Consider the following 17,009-nt stretch of genomic DNA (forward strand, 5'->3'; position numbering starts at 1 on the left):
ATAATGAGGATGTTATAAATATGGTCACTAGTATCTCATGAAGAAGGCTTGTGCATGTTTACTTAGAAGTAAGACCCAATCAGTTCAGTGAGCCAAACTCTCAAGAAAATGTGCCTAGGATTGTAGCCTTAAAATCATAACTGAGAGCCCAAGAATACATTTTGAAAATAACAAGAACCCCTCAGTTCCAACTAAGGTCAGGTCCTGCTGGTTTTGCAAATCCAATTTCCTCCTACATTGGGAAGAATGGAGTTCAGGGGCGATGGCTGTAGAAATGGAAAGCAACCAAGGTTCGTAAGACCCCATCAGTTACCTATCACACACCCCTTGAACATTTTATATCAAGCCCTTTTGCAAGGGCAGTGTCATGATTTTCCTACACCAAAACCTCCAAGACGACAGAAAGAGGAACAAACACCAGAATGAAATGACAGACATTTCATTCTAACAACTTTTAAGATCCAAGAGGGAGAGTGGAATCAAAGCTCTGCTTACAAGATGCAAAGCAAGGAAGGCTTCATTATGAAGCTAAATAGCCGACACTCCAAACCAGCGTTGAAGCTATAATATTTATGCAAAAAAAGGTAAATAAAATAAAATCTCCTTATTTGTAGCAAAGCCTACTTTGCTGCGCTCATAAATATAGTTTTCCTCAACAGGACAAGAAAGACTTAACAGTTTAATATCTGTTCCAATATTGCCCCCCTATTCTCTGACGATCCCTGTTGCTGCTCACCAGGAACATATAGGGAACATGATTAATTATTAAAAAGTGCTTCAATAAATCTAGGAGGAGATGCTCTTTAAGCTTAGCCATGGTGTGATAGAATTGCTGGAGAGGAGAATCTCCCCAAATGGGGGATTGCCTTTTACAAATGACTGTTCCGGAAATCAACATGTCTTAGTCTGGAGGCAGATGCTGATTTTCAAAGGAAGAAAGTGATTTAAGAAAGTGCTTCCCTTCTGCCACCATCACATCTGGATAAACAGGGTCTGCTGGTTTTTGAAATAAAACAGAAAATCTCCTTCAACTCTCAGCCCTCCCTCTTTTGGGGGGGGGGGTCTGTTTCCAGGCTGCAATGTGTGTGTTTACTCTGATTTTCCCCACATTTTAATTTTAAAAAAAATATTCCCCCCAATCCTAGTTTGAATTGGCAACATGCAGAAGGATGAGCTGGGAAACAGCACAAACTGGAGCAAGAAGCCAAATGTGCACGGATATGCCCTTCCCTTTCCGCATTGTCCTTGCCTACAGGTTTCTCTCTCCAGGAAACCATCTCACCACCAGGGTGCGCTGTGAGCAGGAGGCAAGGCAGCCCTTCGGTTCAAAGGAGGACAGACTGGGAAGCAAAGGTTTCCAACTGAGGCAGACAAGGAAGGAAATTAGAGGCACAGGTGCAAACAGCAGGTAGTGAAGGGGAAGCAGGTCCCTGTCAACCCTTGTTTGGCCATTTTCTCAATAATTCACAGGGTTAAAAAAGCAGCAGCAGCAGATAGCATGGTAGAGTGGCAGCAATCACCTGACCTCTGGGTAGCTGAGTTGCTTCTGCTTACCTGGAATGGGAGGGGCGAGGCAGCGAGGAGGTCAGCGCAATGCAAACACACCAGGAGTGCTGGTCTGCCTCTGTGTTTGCACCATGGTGACCTCCCTACTGCCTTGTCCCTCCAGCCATAGTAGCAACTCAGTTGCCTGGAGGTCAAGTGAGCACCACCAGTCCACCATGCCCTCCTCTACTGACCATTAATTTGAACTCTGTACCGAAACTCATCCTAATTCATTATTTGTGGGGCTGTCTTGAAGCTGCATTGCCAGATTTCAATCTAAAAAGGACTATAGGATCTTAGGGAGGCATCCAGGGCAGATCTGACTCGCCCTCACCCCAATCCAGTCCAGCTGTGGGTTATCTGCCTTGAGTCCTCCTCTGCTCTTTCCAGTCAAAGGACCTTAAGGATATCAGAGCTGTCCATCTTGGGATTTGGCAACTCAAACCAGAGAATTTACAGCTATCCCTAGTGCGCGAGGCCTGTGCTTCCTCCTTCCTTCCAGCACTGTGACCAAAAACATGGACTGTGGAGCCCTAAAGGTGGCTGCAATGGGGAGATCTCTTTGTTTGACTCTCCCATTTTGTTGCCCAAGGCCCAGTTCCAGCCTGAGCCTGGCTGGGCTGAATGGAGAGATTGAACCCAGCGACATGAGATCCATTCCTCAAATCACTAGATCTCCAGACTCCCAGGCACAGCACAATGTAATCAACCCATATGCTGAGGGACTAGTGCACCTCCAAAATCCATGTTGCCTTTCCTAATTTTAGTCGCATTTGCATTCATGGAAGCAGGGCAGGTTTAGGATGTCCTGTTTTCTCCTGACATCAGGTAGAGGGGCCTCAAGTCCATAGGGGTGATCCAGAGTCACTGGAGATGGGTCGACTCGGTTCCCGAGGGTAACGGGCTCCATCACTCCAGGAATTTGTGAATATCCCCATTGAGCTGGTACCGGGGCCCCATGGCAGGTTCGCTGAGGAGCGGGCAATGAGCCGGGCCGCACTGGCAAGTGTGGATCATCATGACGTTCTTGGAGAAGGAGCTCCCATCCGGGCAATGGAAGGGCACGCTCAGGGTGCGAGTGCGCAGAGGGACACAGCAGCGGCCATCCAAGCAGGACCCGCAGTAGCTGGGCTGGTAACGGCGTGGGCTCTTGCAGCCGGCGTAGCTGAACCTCACGGGCTCACGCACTTTGTGTGTCCGCAAGCACTTCTTACCCTTCTGAAAAGAGGAGAGGAAAGTATTTGTACTGTGTGCAAAAGAATACAGCCCAGGAAAGCTGTATGCACAGAAAGCATACAGCTGGAGAAGCTAGAGTCATGGAATAGAATAATAGAGATGGAAGGGAATATGGGACAGTTGCAGGAATATGCAGCTGTCACATATGGGGGATCAAACCTGCAACCCTGGCATTATCAGCACCACGCTGTACCCAGCTGAGCTACTCTTTCTAGTAAACAAGCACACACACCCCTTAGCCCCACAGGCACCATTCCTGTAATGTAAGCCTGGAGCAGAACATCTCACCATCTTGGGCCCTCACCATCTTGGGCCCTGTTAGGCTCTCCCATTCTCCAAAACTTGCCATTTTGAACAGTTGGAAGTGCAGGCAGACTCAGCTCTCGTGTCCCAGATGCTGGGCTTCTGTGGTAAGCAGTGCCCTCCCCTATTCCCTGCTCGCCCTCTTCCCGCCTTCCCAACCCTCACCTTTAGTTTGGAAAAATCAGGTTTCCCGCAAGGCCTGATCTGACACAGCCGGGTCTCTTTGATCAGTTTGCACTTTGGGTTGTCGCTGGTGACGTGGGTGGAGATGCCGAAGCCGCAGCTCTTGGAGCACGGCGACCAGTCCGTAGTCTGAGCCAAGCACTTGTGCTGTTGCTTTGCCACGTGGCTTTGGAAGAATGGCCTCCATGCTGGGGAAGAGAAGGGAATCTCAGTTACTGCACTGTCATTCTGAACCCAAAGGGAACGGTGAGCGATGTACTGCCAGCAGCTACACACATTGGCCAAGCATAAAATGAGATTGAAAGGGATTAGGTTCCTTAAGAGATGTGGAACACGTCTGTTCTGCTCTCTGGATGTTACTAGACTACAGTTCCAATCATCCCCAGCTACTGGCCATCCTGGCTGGGGATGATGGGAGTTGGAGTCCAGCAGCGCCTGGGGAGCCACAGGTTCCCTGTATCTTCCAGAAACGGAAGGCAGGCATTGATGGGCAACAGCAGAAGGCAATTGTCTCCTTGTCCTGTAGATGAGCTTCCCAGAGGCATCTAGCTGGCCATCATGCTGAGTCAAGATGACCCAGCAGGATTCTTCGTAAGCCTCCATGGCAGCCACACCATTCAAAATGGCCACTACAGAAAGAGGCAAGGCCACATGTTGGGTAGGAAACATGGGAAATGAGTTTGTAGGGGGGAAATGGAGGGAAGAGGGTGTGGAGAGGGGATGTGGAGGCTGTTTGGGACTCTGGCAACTAAGAACCATCAACTCCATTTAGACTAAACTGGCCTCTGTAGAATAAATTCCCAGTAGGTGCAAACTCTTGTCTTCTGGGAAGGAAATGCCTGCATTCCTCTTTTGCCATGAAACCACAAAACAAAATATGCAGGAGTAGTGGCATCCCGACCAACCATCACTTGGGAGCAAGAGTGATACAGGAGATTGTGTGAACGATCCCTCTCAGACAGATTTAATGCTTTTCGGTCCCTCTCTTATGCAGCCACTGCCATGCTTAGCCGAAATAGCAACTGGGAACCAAAGCAAATGCAAGTGAAGGATCACATTTCCTGCCCCTCGGGAGCATCAGATATAGATCCTGAAAGGGCAAAGGCCGACTCCCACTCTTACCCCTATTTATGTTCTGTGTCTCCACCCTGTTTAGATGTCGCTTCCACGCAACACAGTGCCAGCTTTCCATTTCCCGCCCTTGGAGCAAAAGGGTTATAAACTTGGCCAGCTGCATCTTATGCACTTCTTCTCAAGGCGCAACCTTTCCCTCAGTGCCTTGGTGCCCAGACCGCATGAGGCCCAAGTAGTAGGAAGTGAAGAAACCAAGATACGTGGAGGCAGGAGGAAATTTCAGGATTCCAACTAGAGAGTTAGTAGCAAAGCCACTAGATTGCTGTCAAAAGAGAAGGTAGCTACATCACCTCTAGCTTGTGTGAGACACAGACCTAGAAATTGATAGTGCAAGGAAGTTTCATGGGTGAGATGGTGTCCCAAAGCGGTTTAAGGAGCAGCTTGTCATCAAAGAGCAATGCCACACAGTAAGCAGATGACTTAAGCCTTGCAATGCGGCCTGCTAATAAACATCCTGGTATGACATCCTACAATACATCATCCTGCAAGGGAATGCCTCTGACAGATGCAGTCTCACTAGCAATGGCTGGAAGCTTCATCTTACTTTGCTCCTCCATTTCCCATGGGGCAGATGCAACACACTGCTGCACAGCTCATAAAGCAGGTTTTTTTGGTCCAAAGGTGCCTAACGTTTTAAGCTGGGGAGGCGGAGAATCCCTACAGCCATAAATCACCGCATAACTACCTATATTCAGGTCCCCAAAGCAATTGCTTAAATTGTGATGCACACCAAATTTAGCAAGAACCACAAATATAGTGCCCAAGACTATCCCCACGCAGACTCTCTATTCCTATGCAAGCATTAGAGTGACTTAATACGATGGAAAACATCCAATATAAAGGGATGCTTTCCATTCCATGGATTTCCAAAGGAGCAGCCATGTTAGTCTGTTGTTGGAAAAGAAACCCTTCCAGGTGGACTCCAGTCTCGTCATGCATTAGCAGGAAGGCTGCATTCTCATCTGGACAACCTTCAAGCGTTCACAAGCCAGGGGTGGGTGGGGCACGAGGAAGCAGAGCAATCAATGCAAATTTTAACTCACTAGTTTCTAGACCTGCTTACATGCTCCTCTCGGTCCATCCATGCAAGCTTGAGGCATTTTCAGAGACATACACCAGCCTGCCAAGAAGACTCAGGAAGCGTGCAAAGCCAGGTTAGATAGGGGATAGGGGGTGTGGCCTAGGGAAAATCCCAATGGAGTGAGGGTGGGGCTTATTCAGCCCTGGGGCCTGAGCCTCCCCATCCCTGCTGTAGTCCATGAAAGCTTATGCCACAACAGATGTGTTAGGTCTTTAAGGTGCCACAAGCCTCTTGGTATAAATACAGGCAGAAGCTGAATAACATTCCTGCTCCTCCAGTCGCAACAGCTCTGACTGCACCCTTTAGCCCTCACCTGGTAGGTTTTTCCAGTGTCCGCCTTTGCCCACATAGATGAGCTCGTTGTCACTGGAGTCGCCATTGGCATTGTACTCAAAGGTGACCCCTCCGTACTTCTTGGGTCCTTTGCTGCACACAAACTTCTTGCAGCACTGGCCAGGCACCTTCAGGAGTTTGGGGCTGGGGCAGCCCAGGGAGGCCAGGGGCAGCTCTAGCGGGCAGAGCGGCTGGCAACCCACAGCCCCGTCAATGCAAGTGCACTGGTGTTTGCAGCTGGGCTGGAAATTCTCCCCGTTCTGGTAGATGCGGCCGTTGTATTCGCAGGTCCGGCCTTCTTGCTTTGCTGAGGAGGTAGAGAGGTATGTGTTAATCAGTTTCAGAAGTTGGATTAAAAATGAAAAAGTGATGCTGACTGTAAGGTCCCTGTAAGAGAGGACCCAGCTACAGGAATCTGGATCAGTTTCAAAAAGTCATCATGGAATTGCACGGGGGCAACAGTTTCAGAGATCCTTTGAAATAAGTGCTAAAGGGCAAATGGTCCCTGACATTCATCCCAGCAACACAAAATCCTCCATTCACCTAAACTGGTGTCTAGTTAGGGATTGGCATCCATGGTTACCACAGATTAATGATGGGAGACCAGATAATTTTTTAAAATAGCCAAGAGGTGATAGGGTAGGAGAGGACTCTGAGATCACTTCCTGCTTCCCTCATCTGCAACTTCAGGCCAACCTGGGAGTGAGCTACATAACAGCAAGCCTCTTCCCTGGAGTCTGGATGTGAAAAACAGCAGGACTTAACCTGCCAGCGTCGTTAGTAGGAGAAATACACTCCTCTGCAGAACTAGGTTTTTAGGGGCCACGTCAACAAGAAGAGTGTTTGGAGCTTTAAATAGCCATGTGAAAACAGGATGCGAAGAGCTCACATGGACTGAGATCGGGTTGCAAAGGCCTGAGCCACGCCTGGAGAGCCTCCTGCTTCCCCCTGGCCCACAGAGATGTGCCCTTCACCTTACTCCCCTGTAACTATTTAGACAACTTTTCACTTGCTCCTTGCTCTCTTCTTAGCATGTGTGCTCCTGAACGAAGATCTTACTTCTCACACTTTCCAGCAAGGGGCAGTGCTCAGACATACAGGGAAACGGGTGGTCCCAGACACAACCGTGACCCTGGTAAATGTATAGAATTGGTCTCGAGGAAGGAGTGGGGAAAGCATGCTTTCTCATGGGAACAGTGTTGCCCTCCAGCATCACCTCCCAGCTCAGAGAGAGAGAGAGGTAACATGTAGCTTGCATACGTGGAGCCACAAGATGAACGCTAATACAGATCTACTAGGACCTTCAATGTTTCCGAAAGCAAGTGTCCTCTTGTGTGAGCATCATAAACCTGCTACCTAAAGGTAAAGGGACCCCTGACCATTAGGTCCAGTCATGATCGACTGTGGGGTTGTGGCGCTCATCTCGCTTTATTGGCAGAGGGAGCCGGCATACAGCTTCCGGGTCATGTGGCCAGCATGACTGAGCCACTTCTGGCGAACCAGAGCAGCGCATGGAAATGCCGTTTACCTTCCTGCCAGAGCGGTACCTATTTAGCTACTTGCACTTTGATGTGCTTTCGAACTGCTAGGTTGGTAGGAGCAGGGACCGAGCAACGGGAACTCACCCCGTCGCGGGGATTCGAACCGCCGACCTTCTGATCGGCAAGTCTTGGCTCTGTGGTTTAACCCACAGCGCCACCTGCGTCCCAACCTGCTACCTAGAAGGGAGCAAAATACCTGGTGTGGAAACTGCCAAGGAACTCCCCTCCTCCTAGTCTGCAAACCTGGTTTTCTATCCTACTGGGAAAGAAAGAGTGAGTGGTTGGCTGACCCTGAAAAAAATGCTCAGCACATCCATGAGAGAAGATAGAGGAGGGGAGCAACAGAGGTTCACCCTCCACCAAGCGGAGCCACAACTCAAGCATCTCATCCTTGCCCAGCTGCCCTCAGATATCTCTTTCACCCCTTATGTGTTTGTAAGGCCACACCAGTCATCTCCAATCTGGCAGATGTTCCAGACTACAGCTGGTGCTGATGGGAGCTGTGCTTCAAAACATCTGGAGGGCACTAGCTTGGTGAAGGCTGGATTACAAAGTCACTTCTCTCCAACTCCTGAGCTCATGCCATTTTAAAGCAAGCACAGAGAGAGGGAGGATAAAAAACAGTCATAGGAACAAACAAGCATGAAAAAGCTGCACAAATATTTTGCTTGGGGCAACTCTCGCCTTACTTAGGAGACCGGCAACAGAAGTTGCCCCAAGCAAATTTTCCAAGAAGCACTGAAGGAAACCCTTGATCAAGAGACTGGCTTTCTCAAAATGCTTCAGGAACAAAAATATTTGCGCAACTGTCTCTCCACACACACTCCTGTCCAATGTTTTGTGCCTCTTCACACACAATTTCCATTAACCTTTCTATCGTCATGGCAATGCCACGATGGATTCCACAACTACATCCGTCACTAGAGGGAGGTTGGATAAGAGACAACGTATTTTGCTACATCTGCAAATTACCTTCACCAGCCCTCACAGTGGCTCTGCCCAACCCTTCCGGACTTTGATCCTCTTAAAAGAAAACACACCTGGGACACGGGGACCAGTCATCCCTGATATGATTGCCAAAGCAGAATATGTACATCAACAGGAAATCCTTTCCTAGTCTAGCCCCAACAGAGAACGTGCCTGATTAGGCTGGAGGAGAAGCCCTTGCTCCTTCCTCCTTCATTAAATTATGTGCCAGTTTGTGATTAGGTGCCAGTTTAGTACATAATATGCCACAGCCCAACCTAGTTGGTTGCTGGTCAACACCCAGCACACTGGGTACAAAATCAACTTAAAATCCCAGTAATGATTTCAAAGCACTTTCTTGCAGAGTTCACATAAAATACAAAAAAAGGTAACCAGCAAGCACAAAAACAATTGAAATTATCACCATGACCATCGGCAGGATTAAGTAGCAGGAAGCATGGTGTATTTTATATTTATTTAAAGCATGCACTCTGTTCAGTGACCGAAATAAATTGATTCATTCATTTAAAGCATTTATGAACCAGATAGAAACTTAAAAAAAAAAAATCTATTTAGTAGCAGCAGCAGCATACTGTGTTTCTTTCACAGTGCAAGGTAGGTTTACAAACGATTTCAAAAGCTATCATTTTACGATCACTGATAAACCATGACTCCAGCCAGCCCCACAAACAAACAGCTATAGAAAAGTCGAAGCCCTCCTCCGCTCCGTCCTTTCGCCTCTCTTACCCCAACAGATGCCCCGATTAGCCAAGGGGTCGGCCCCAAAATTGCACTCCAGGCCCTTGTGGGGGTCGCAGGGCGAGAGCTGGTCACAGTCCTCGTTGAGCTGCCGGGCGCACACTTGGCAGCAGCCGCAGTCGTCCAGCACCAGGCTGATTCCGGGGGGGCAGCGAGGCGGGCCGCCAGGGGGGCATCGGCACGTGGCGGGGCAGCGGGAGGCCACCTGCAACGAGAGAGGAATCCTACAACTGGAAGGGACCACGGAGGCATTTAGTCCAACCCCCTGCAATGCAGCGATCCTTTTTGCCCAACAGGGGGCTCAAATCCATGACCCTGAGATTAAGGAGGAAGCTGGCCGAGAGGAGCACTCCGCAGGCAAGTTGGGGTGCTGAAGCTCCGGATCAGGGCCCTCCTCCTCTCTTACAGCTTGCGGCGCTTTGGGATCTTTGGGGACGCGCGGATCTTAACCTTCGCCTGGCCGCCTGCTATGTATTTATTTTAAAGGCCACACCAAAATAGTTTCCTAGATGGCGCTACATGCCACGGAGTCCCGGCATTCTCGGCCTCCCCTACCAACGTGCCCGTCCCCTCCATCCCAAATAAATCTCCGTAATAAAATCCCTGCCACCACCATCAAAGCAGCCGCGCCACAGAGGCACCGGGGCTAAAGCGGCGGCGGAGTTGCAGCTCCCAGGAGTCCACGGGGGGGGGGGGGATTAAAAAACTCACCTTAATGCTGGGTAAGGTTCTATTCCTGAGCTCGTCCACTCTGGACAGGCTCGCCAGATTTAAGCATTAGAAAGTCTCCCACACATTCCGCACGATTCCGCACCGCTTCGAGGCACAGAACACCTCCCAGGACCCGGGAATCAACCCCGATCCCCACCGCAACCGGCCGGGACGCGTGTGAATAAATGCGGCTCCGCGAGTGCAGTCACATTGGTGAACCGGGGATCCGCCGGGAGAGCCAGCAAGGAACTGGAATCCAGAGTTTAGCGAGAGCTCGCTAGCATTTGATGAAACATCCCCTCCCCAAATGATTCTCGCTGCCTGGTGCTCGGTCACCCCTGCCTGTTGTCATCGTCAACAGCGTTGCGCGCACATTTCACTTGCCTAAGCGGAAGAGAAAGAGGTGGCTAAGCAAGAGCTACTCACCAGGGAGATACAGAGCAGGAAAGCAGCGCTAAACAGGACAGCCTGCCTCATTGCTGTCGGATGGGAGGAGACGTCGGAAAAGGAGCACAAATACCAAAGGAGATGAAATAAAATAAAATAAAACGACTCGAGAAACTAAGTCTCGGGCGATCCGGGGGAGACAGCCAGTGGATCGTAGAGCAGCTGCAAAATTGTCCCCAGGATCCTTCGGTTCTGCAAGTTCTCCGCACACCCCTTTTTGCGCAACTTTCAGTACCTACAAAGCAACTACGTTGTTTCTGTATTTATATTTCCCCGGGGCCCCTCCCACCTACCGGGCTGGGAGCCAATAGGAACCTCCTCGCCGGCCAATAGCAACGGTGGCGCACTTCCAAACATTCCAGGGGAGGGGCTTTGGAAAGGTGGGAGGGGCTGAATGAATAGAGTCATTCATAAAATTAGAAGGCTAGTGCATTCCGAGGCGATGCGCGCGTAGTCTCGCGCGGGCCAGGGTGTTCCGCTAAGCAGAGTAGCGCTTTTATGGAGACTGCTGAATAAGGCTCCTGCTCCCATAGGGCACATCAGTGCACAGGCATACCAGTATGAGGAGCAGCCGTGGCCACAGTCATTCCTGACATGCAAAAAAACAAATTAGAGCGAAGGAAAAAATCACGGGCGAAGGAAAATAAGCAGAAGGAAGCCAGCGTTTGCTTGGCCAGCGCCAGCCTCTGATCTGACACGAGGGCAGATCAAAGGCCCACGAAACCAGAGAGAGACAAACGGGTGGGGTCTTTCTGGGGGACCAGAATGTGGCTAAGCGCGTGATCCATTTACTTGGGAGTTAGCGCCTTTGAAATCAACGAGAGTTCGGAGTGCGCGCACACAATATTCACCCTGCAATTGTAAAATCATTAAATTGTACCAAAGTGGCATCAGAGGGAGCAACAAGCACCACCAGATAAGGGCTGAGGAAGATAAAGTGGGGGGGGGATGCATCCTCTCCTCAGCCCCTTGGAGGAGGGATGGGATATGTACCTAATCGAACATCTTTGCAATAGTTAAATTTCATCCTTTATCACATTTTATAATTGGGGCACCATGTCCTGGTTTGCCTTTTTAAACAAAAGTACCGAAGATCTGAAAAAAGGGTTTTGAGAATGAATGATTTACCTTGAAATATTAAACTGATTCTGATATTGCATGGGGCTAAATCTGCTTTCAAGTAAATTACATTCATTCTACTGAAACAGAGGCAAAACTGACATCATTAAGCCTGGCTATATTGGAGCTAATAAGAGATTGGTGATTTCCACTTACCATAAACCAACAGTGCCTCACAGACATTAATGGGGCCAAAGTTTGGGCAAATCAGCCATCCTTGTAAATAATATGATAGGATCCCCACTACCTCCAATGTTGAGGGTCCAGCCATCATTTTTTCATGGTAGATCTTCATACTATAGTTGCTGATAGATTTGAAGTAAGCCTTCTCCACTTACGTGGAAGGTGTTGTGAGTTCACTAGAGCAGTTTCCCAAAGGAAACAAGTAAAAGCAATAAATTCACCTCCCCCACTACAATCTGTTAGATTTATTGGCCACATACTGATAACTATTCACACAGCCCTGACTGTTATTCTGTGCACCAAATACAGGGTATTCCACCCCCAACCACCCCCGCTGACCGATCTTTCCCTTACATACAGGAACCGGTGTCCATTAATATCTCTGCAAAGGGCAGGCTAGAATTAGAAAGACAAAACTGGCTGTTCTGAGGACCCCAGCTGAGCCACACAGGGGCCCCCAGTTGGGTGGGTCTGAGTTATACACCTTCCAGCTAGTTTTAACTTAACTGATGGCAGGGCAAGAATCCTTGGAACACAGAGAGCTCCAACTGCGACAAGTCTGCTAGCTTAAGATGTGGTCTGTACAATGTTCCACCTTCTATTGAGAGTCTGAGGGCATGCTCACACATGTGTGCTCATTACTTACTTGCTTTCTTATAACTTGACATTACTTTATTAATGGCACATTTATTTATTTATTACATTTATATGCCTCCTTCTCCTCCAAGGAGCTTGAGGAAGTGTACATGGTGGTCGTCCCCCCCCCCCAATTTTATCTTCCCAACAACTCTGTGGTATAGGATAGGCTGAGAGGCAATGACCACCCCAAGGTCACCCAGTGAGATTGATGGATGAGTTGGAACTCAAACCCAGGTCACCCAGGTTTTCATAGTTCAACACTCTAACGATTACACCACACTGCCAATAGCAGCGTTCTTCAGGTAGCTTACAAAAATAACATAATATGTCAAATTAATAAACACAGAGCAATAAAACAGTATGTGAATTCCAGCATTTAAAAACCAGCAACTTAGAGTAAAACACCATAGAGAAAAACACAGTAACATTAAAAGTTTGGAACAGATCTACAGCTCTGGAAAAATATCAGTGGATTCAAATACTCACAGTTTAAAACCCTGGGAAACTGAAAAGGTGCCAAAAAAAATCACAGAGAAAGTGATTGATTGGGGAGTCATCATCAATATATGAGTGCTGGGTACCATTCTGAATCAAGGTGATGGACCAAAACATGGCTTTGGGATGATGTCACCTCTTTCTTGGCACAGGTTCGGCTGCCTCTTGAGATATCACCACCAAATGTGACTTTGATGTGACGTTGCCCAATTTCTGTCATGATGGGTCCAAATTCACAAATTCATTTAAAAATCACAATATTTTATGGTTCCTAAAAATTATCAGGTGGCACCAGGCACGTCCCACAAGTGTGGCACAAACTTCAGAAGAGAAAGGAGAGGATCAAAGATCCAGCACTGCCCTGCTTGGACAGCTCCATGTCCCGGCTGCCATGTCTGATTCTTTGGGGAAAAGGTAAGTACAGAGGCTTGACAAGGAGGTCTCTGCCATGGGCCAATACTACAACCATCATGTTACCTAGGGCCTGGCCAGTTTTTAACCTTATAAAATGCCCAGAATTCCCTTCTGGAGTCAACAAGCAAGCAAAGCCATGTCCAATAAGAATCAGTGTGTTAGCTTCATTTCTGTGTCTGAAATCCTATTTGTCACTTTCTCCCTGCCCGTCTTTCTCAAGGGATAGTGCTTTTGCAATGGCATATGGTTGGTCACTGTGGGAACAGGATGCTGGACAAGGTGGGCCTTTGTTCTGATCCAGCAGGATTCTTCTGATGCTAGGAAATGTGTTGCGGATTCTCTCTGCCCACCTGCCTTTCATAGAGTTTCCCCCATTGAGGAGGGCCAGAAGCAAAAGAGAACAGGGCTTCTGCATCGTTAATAGTTGCATAGGAAAAGAAATTTCTTGCAGCCCCCAGATACACTTACTGAAATTCCCTCTGCCACACAGCTATGAAAAGGTGCAAGGAAGACTGTTCTCTTTTTTCACCAGACCACCCCACAGCCGTTGCCCACTCAGCTGCATAATGTTATACGTACCTATTAACTTGCATGTCCATTTTAAATCTGGGGTGCTTACCTTTGAAGCCATAATTGGTTTGGGACTCAAGTACTTCATTCCCCCCCCCCAATTTTTAAAATTAATTTTCCAAATTTATAACAAACTGGGACTCAAGTACTTCAAGTGGGATCTCCTTTTACACCAATCTACTTGCCAGCTAGGATCCTTGGTCAATGCCCTTTTCCAGTTACCACCTCCATCAAGAGACGGGGGTTGTTACAAAAAAGGAGGTGGGTTTTTAGGTGGCATAATGGTGCCCCAGCCATGCAATGCCCTCTCCAAATATGTATATCTGCTGTCAACTTTGCTGTCTTTTAGGCCACAAGCAAATACTACTATTAAAAATAAACAAATCACCTGGGCATTTTAAAACATTTCCTTTTTGTTATATTAAGTATTTTAAGCTCTGAATTTTAACTGTGTTTATGTTTGCTGGTTGCTTTGCATGCATTTATTGTCATTTTACTTGTTGCTTTAAGGTTTGCAAACTGCTTTGAAACCATTGCTAAAAGGTGGCATGTGCATGTTTTGAAGAAAGAAGTACTTATCCAAGGAAAGCCCAGGGCTGGCACGGGTTTTAGCGAGCAGGCTAACCAGGTTTGACACTGGCACTGTGCTCAGGGGAGCTGCTGCCACCTTACTGCATACTGATTTTCAAGCAGGTAATGATATCTGGTTCACACAGACACTGCAGCACCTAAAAACAGCCTAAGGCTGGTGCTTCCCATTCTTGTGTACTGCCTGCACTTCTGATGAACATTATATACGTAATCAGAAATCAGTCGTTGAAAATTTAAATGGGTTTAGGCTAGAGCAGAAGTAGGAAAAGTAGGAAACCCTTTTCAGGGTGGGGGCCGCATTCCCATCAAGGCAACCTTCCGGAATCCACATACCAATGGTGAGCAGGACTAGATGCAAATGGATGCAGCTTTTAACTTTTGCTAGCTGCTATCTTCCATCCAGGGATGCGGGTGGCACTGTGGGTTAAACCACAGAGGCTCCCGATCAGAAGGTTGGCCCTTTGGGACTTCCGGGATAGCGCGATCCGGTAATGGCGGATTCCCTCCGAGCTCCGGAGGGAATCGGCTCCACAGAGGACGGGTCTTGCCGTGCCGGCGACACGGGGACCCTTAAAAACCGCAGGCGCTGAAGCCTGCGGACTTGGTGACTCGGTGGGCACCTTAAACGCCCTCCCCGACCCGCGAAGAGCCTTTTTAAAGGCTGCGGAGTGGACTGGGGTGCGGCGCGGTGCTGAGAGTCCATCGCTACCTGGGCGGAGCGAAGCCGCGAGCCATGGCCGGAGAGCGCTGTCTTCCTTCCTGAAATTTGGACTGAAACAAAGAACCCGTGAGTAGAACGAAAATTCGACACTAAAATTTTACCTTTGATTGGAGTACGAGCGGGGGATGTGCTAAAAGGAAGTCCACACTCCCCCCCCCCCATAAAAAGATTCAAGCAAGGAGAGGAGCACTAAGGTGGAAAGACTTTTGTGTTTAGAAAAACAACTTGCACGAAATGGATTAAAAGTTATTGTGCTGGAGAGGAAAGAGGAATATTAGAAGCTTTTGTGTAACCCCCCCCCCCCCATTCTGGACCCGGGAGTGTCCTGCGTGTGAGCCTGAGAAAAAAAAAAAGAGAAAGTTTGACAGCTGTCAAAAGAGCTGTTAAACGGATGATTAGAGGCTGGAACTGTGATATTTAGAAATTTCTCTTTGGATTAAAGGTGACATATTGTATCTGAACTGATTGGAAACAAAGTATTTTGAACAACAAAGTAACGAATCGCTGGAAAAGAACTATTAGACTGGCAATCCCCCTGGAGGGAACAAAGGATACTGCAATGGCTGCAGAAGGAAAATTATGGGCAGAGATAGAAAGGATGTTTTTTCTCGTGGGAACTTTACAAGAGCAGACTGCAGATATGAGCAAACAACTTGTGACCTTGAATCTGAAATTGAGCAACTCTGCTGACGATACAAAGTTGGAAAAAAACCTGGCAGCCGGAAAAGAAGAGACAGCTTTGGAAATAGGGGGAAAAGAAGAAGAAGAAGAAGGAGAGGATGTTCAGATGGAAAGCACCAACCAAAAGTCTGCAGCTTTAGGAAACAAAGGAACTGAAGAAGAGGACCAGTGGACCGTAAATCTGCAAAAGGAGAGAAGGACAAAGGAAGAAGCCCCTGGAATATCTGGAATACTGGAATACAAAAAAACAAATAAACATGATTGGGACTTCTTCCTCAAGTTCGAATATGGGAGACTGGCAGATCCATGGCAGCAATTGCTATTGACTGATTCGGTGGAAGGAAAGAACAAGCATGATTGGGACCTTTTCTTTAAGATTGAACATGGGAGATTGGCAGATCCTTGGCAGCAATTGCTACTGACTTTGGTGGAAGGAAAGAAGATGGAATTTGGGACACAACTCCTTCGAGAACTGAAGGCCAATAAGCAACAAAACAGATGGAGAAAGACTAACTGGGGCTTGAGAGCCTCGGATGTGAGAAATCCGGGCTGAAACTGTTCTTTTAGAATAGTGATATGGGAAGGGACAGAAACCGGGCCAGGGAGGGAGGGGGAGAGTAGAATAGTAAAAATTTATGATTTTTGTTCTTTTTAATTTTGATATGGATTGTTTAATAAAAAGGGAGGATTTCGTGGGAGAGAGGGTAGGACGACCTTAGAGAAAGGAGTTAATGTGTAAAAATAGGATAAGTAAAATTGAGCCCAACAAGAGATGTTAAATATTAAGAACAGAGGATAAAAATATAATAGAGAGAAGAGGAAATAACTTGCTGAATTAACTATTGAAATTGGAATGGGGGAAGGAGAGATGTGGGGAAGTCAAGGAAAGAGGGTAATGAACATTATATATGTTTTGTTTTGTGTTCTGTGTTTGTGTGTGTGTATGTCTATAAAATGTGAAAACTCAATAAAAAATATTTTTTTAAAAAAACAGAAGGTTGGCCCTTTGAATCCCTGTGAGAGGGTGAGCTCCCGTTGCTTGGCCCAGCTCCTGCCCACTTAGCAGTTCGAAAGCGTGTCAAAGTGCAAGTAGGTAAATAGGTACCACTCCAGTGGGAAGGTAAACAGTGTTTCCGTGTACTGCTCTGGTTTGCCAGAAGCGGCTTAGTCATGCTGGCCACATGACCCGGAAGCAGTATGCCGGCTCCCTTGGCCAATAAAGCGAGATGAGCGCCGCAGCCCCAGAGTCGGCCAGGACTGGACCTAATGGTCAGGGGTCCCTTTACCTTTACCTTATCTTCCATCCAAGCAACCAAAAGGCATTGACAAAATTCAGGGATACACCCCAGTCAGGCAA

At 47.8% G+C, this 17,009-nt stretch overlaps 1 protein-coding gene across 1 annotated transcript; it reads right to left on the reverse strand.

The window, feature by feature from the left end:
* Window positions 1-1,260: 1,260 nt before the first annotated feature.
* On the reverse strand, window positions 1,261-10,479 carry LOC309364162 (CCN family member 1-like). The gene is made up of 5 exons (XM_081900943.1): window positions 10,219-10,479; window positions 9,070-9,286; window positions 5,796-6,122; window positions 3,250-3,455; window positions 1,261-2,763 (listed from the first exon to the last, which is right to left on the reverse strand). The coding sequence occupies exons 1-5, from the start codon at window positions 10,267-10,269 to the stop codon at window positions 2,455-2,457; spliced, it is 1,110 nt and encodes a 369-aa protein (XP_081757069.1). The 5' UTR covers window positions 10,270-10,479; the 3' UTR covers window positions 1,261-2,454.
* Between the last annotated feature and the right edge of the window lie 6,530 nt (window positions 10,480-17,009).

Source organism: Podarcis melisellensis (assembly GCF_964234715.1).
Source record: "Podarcis melisellensis genome assembly, chromosome: 2".
NCBI classification, from domain to species: Eukaryota; Metazoa; Chordata; class Lepidosauria; order Squamata; family Lacertidae; genus Podarcis; species Podarcis melisellensis.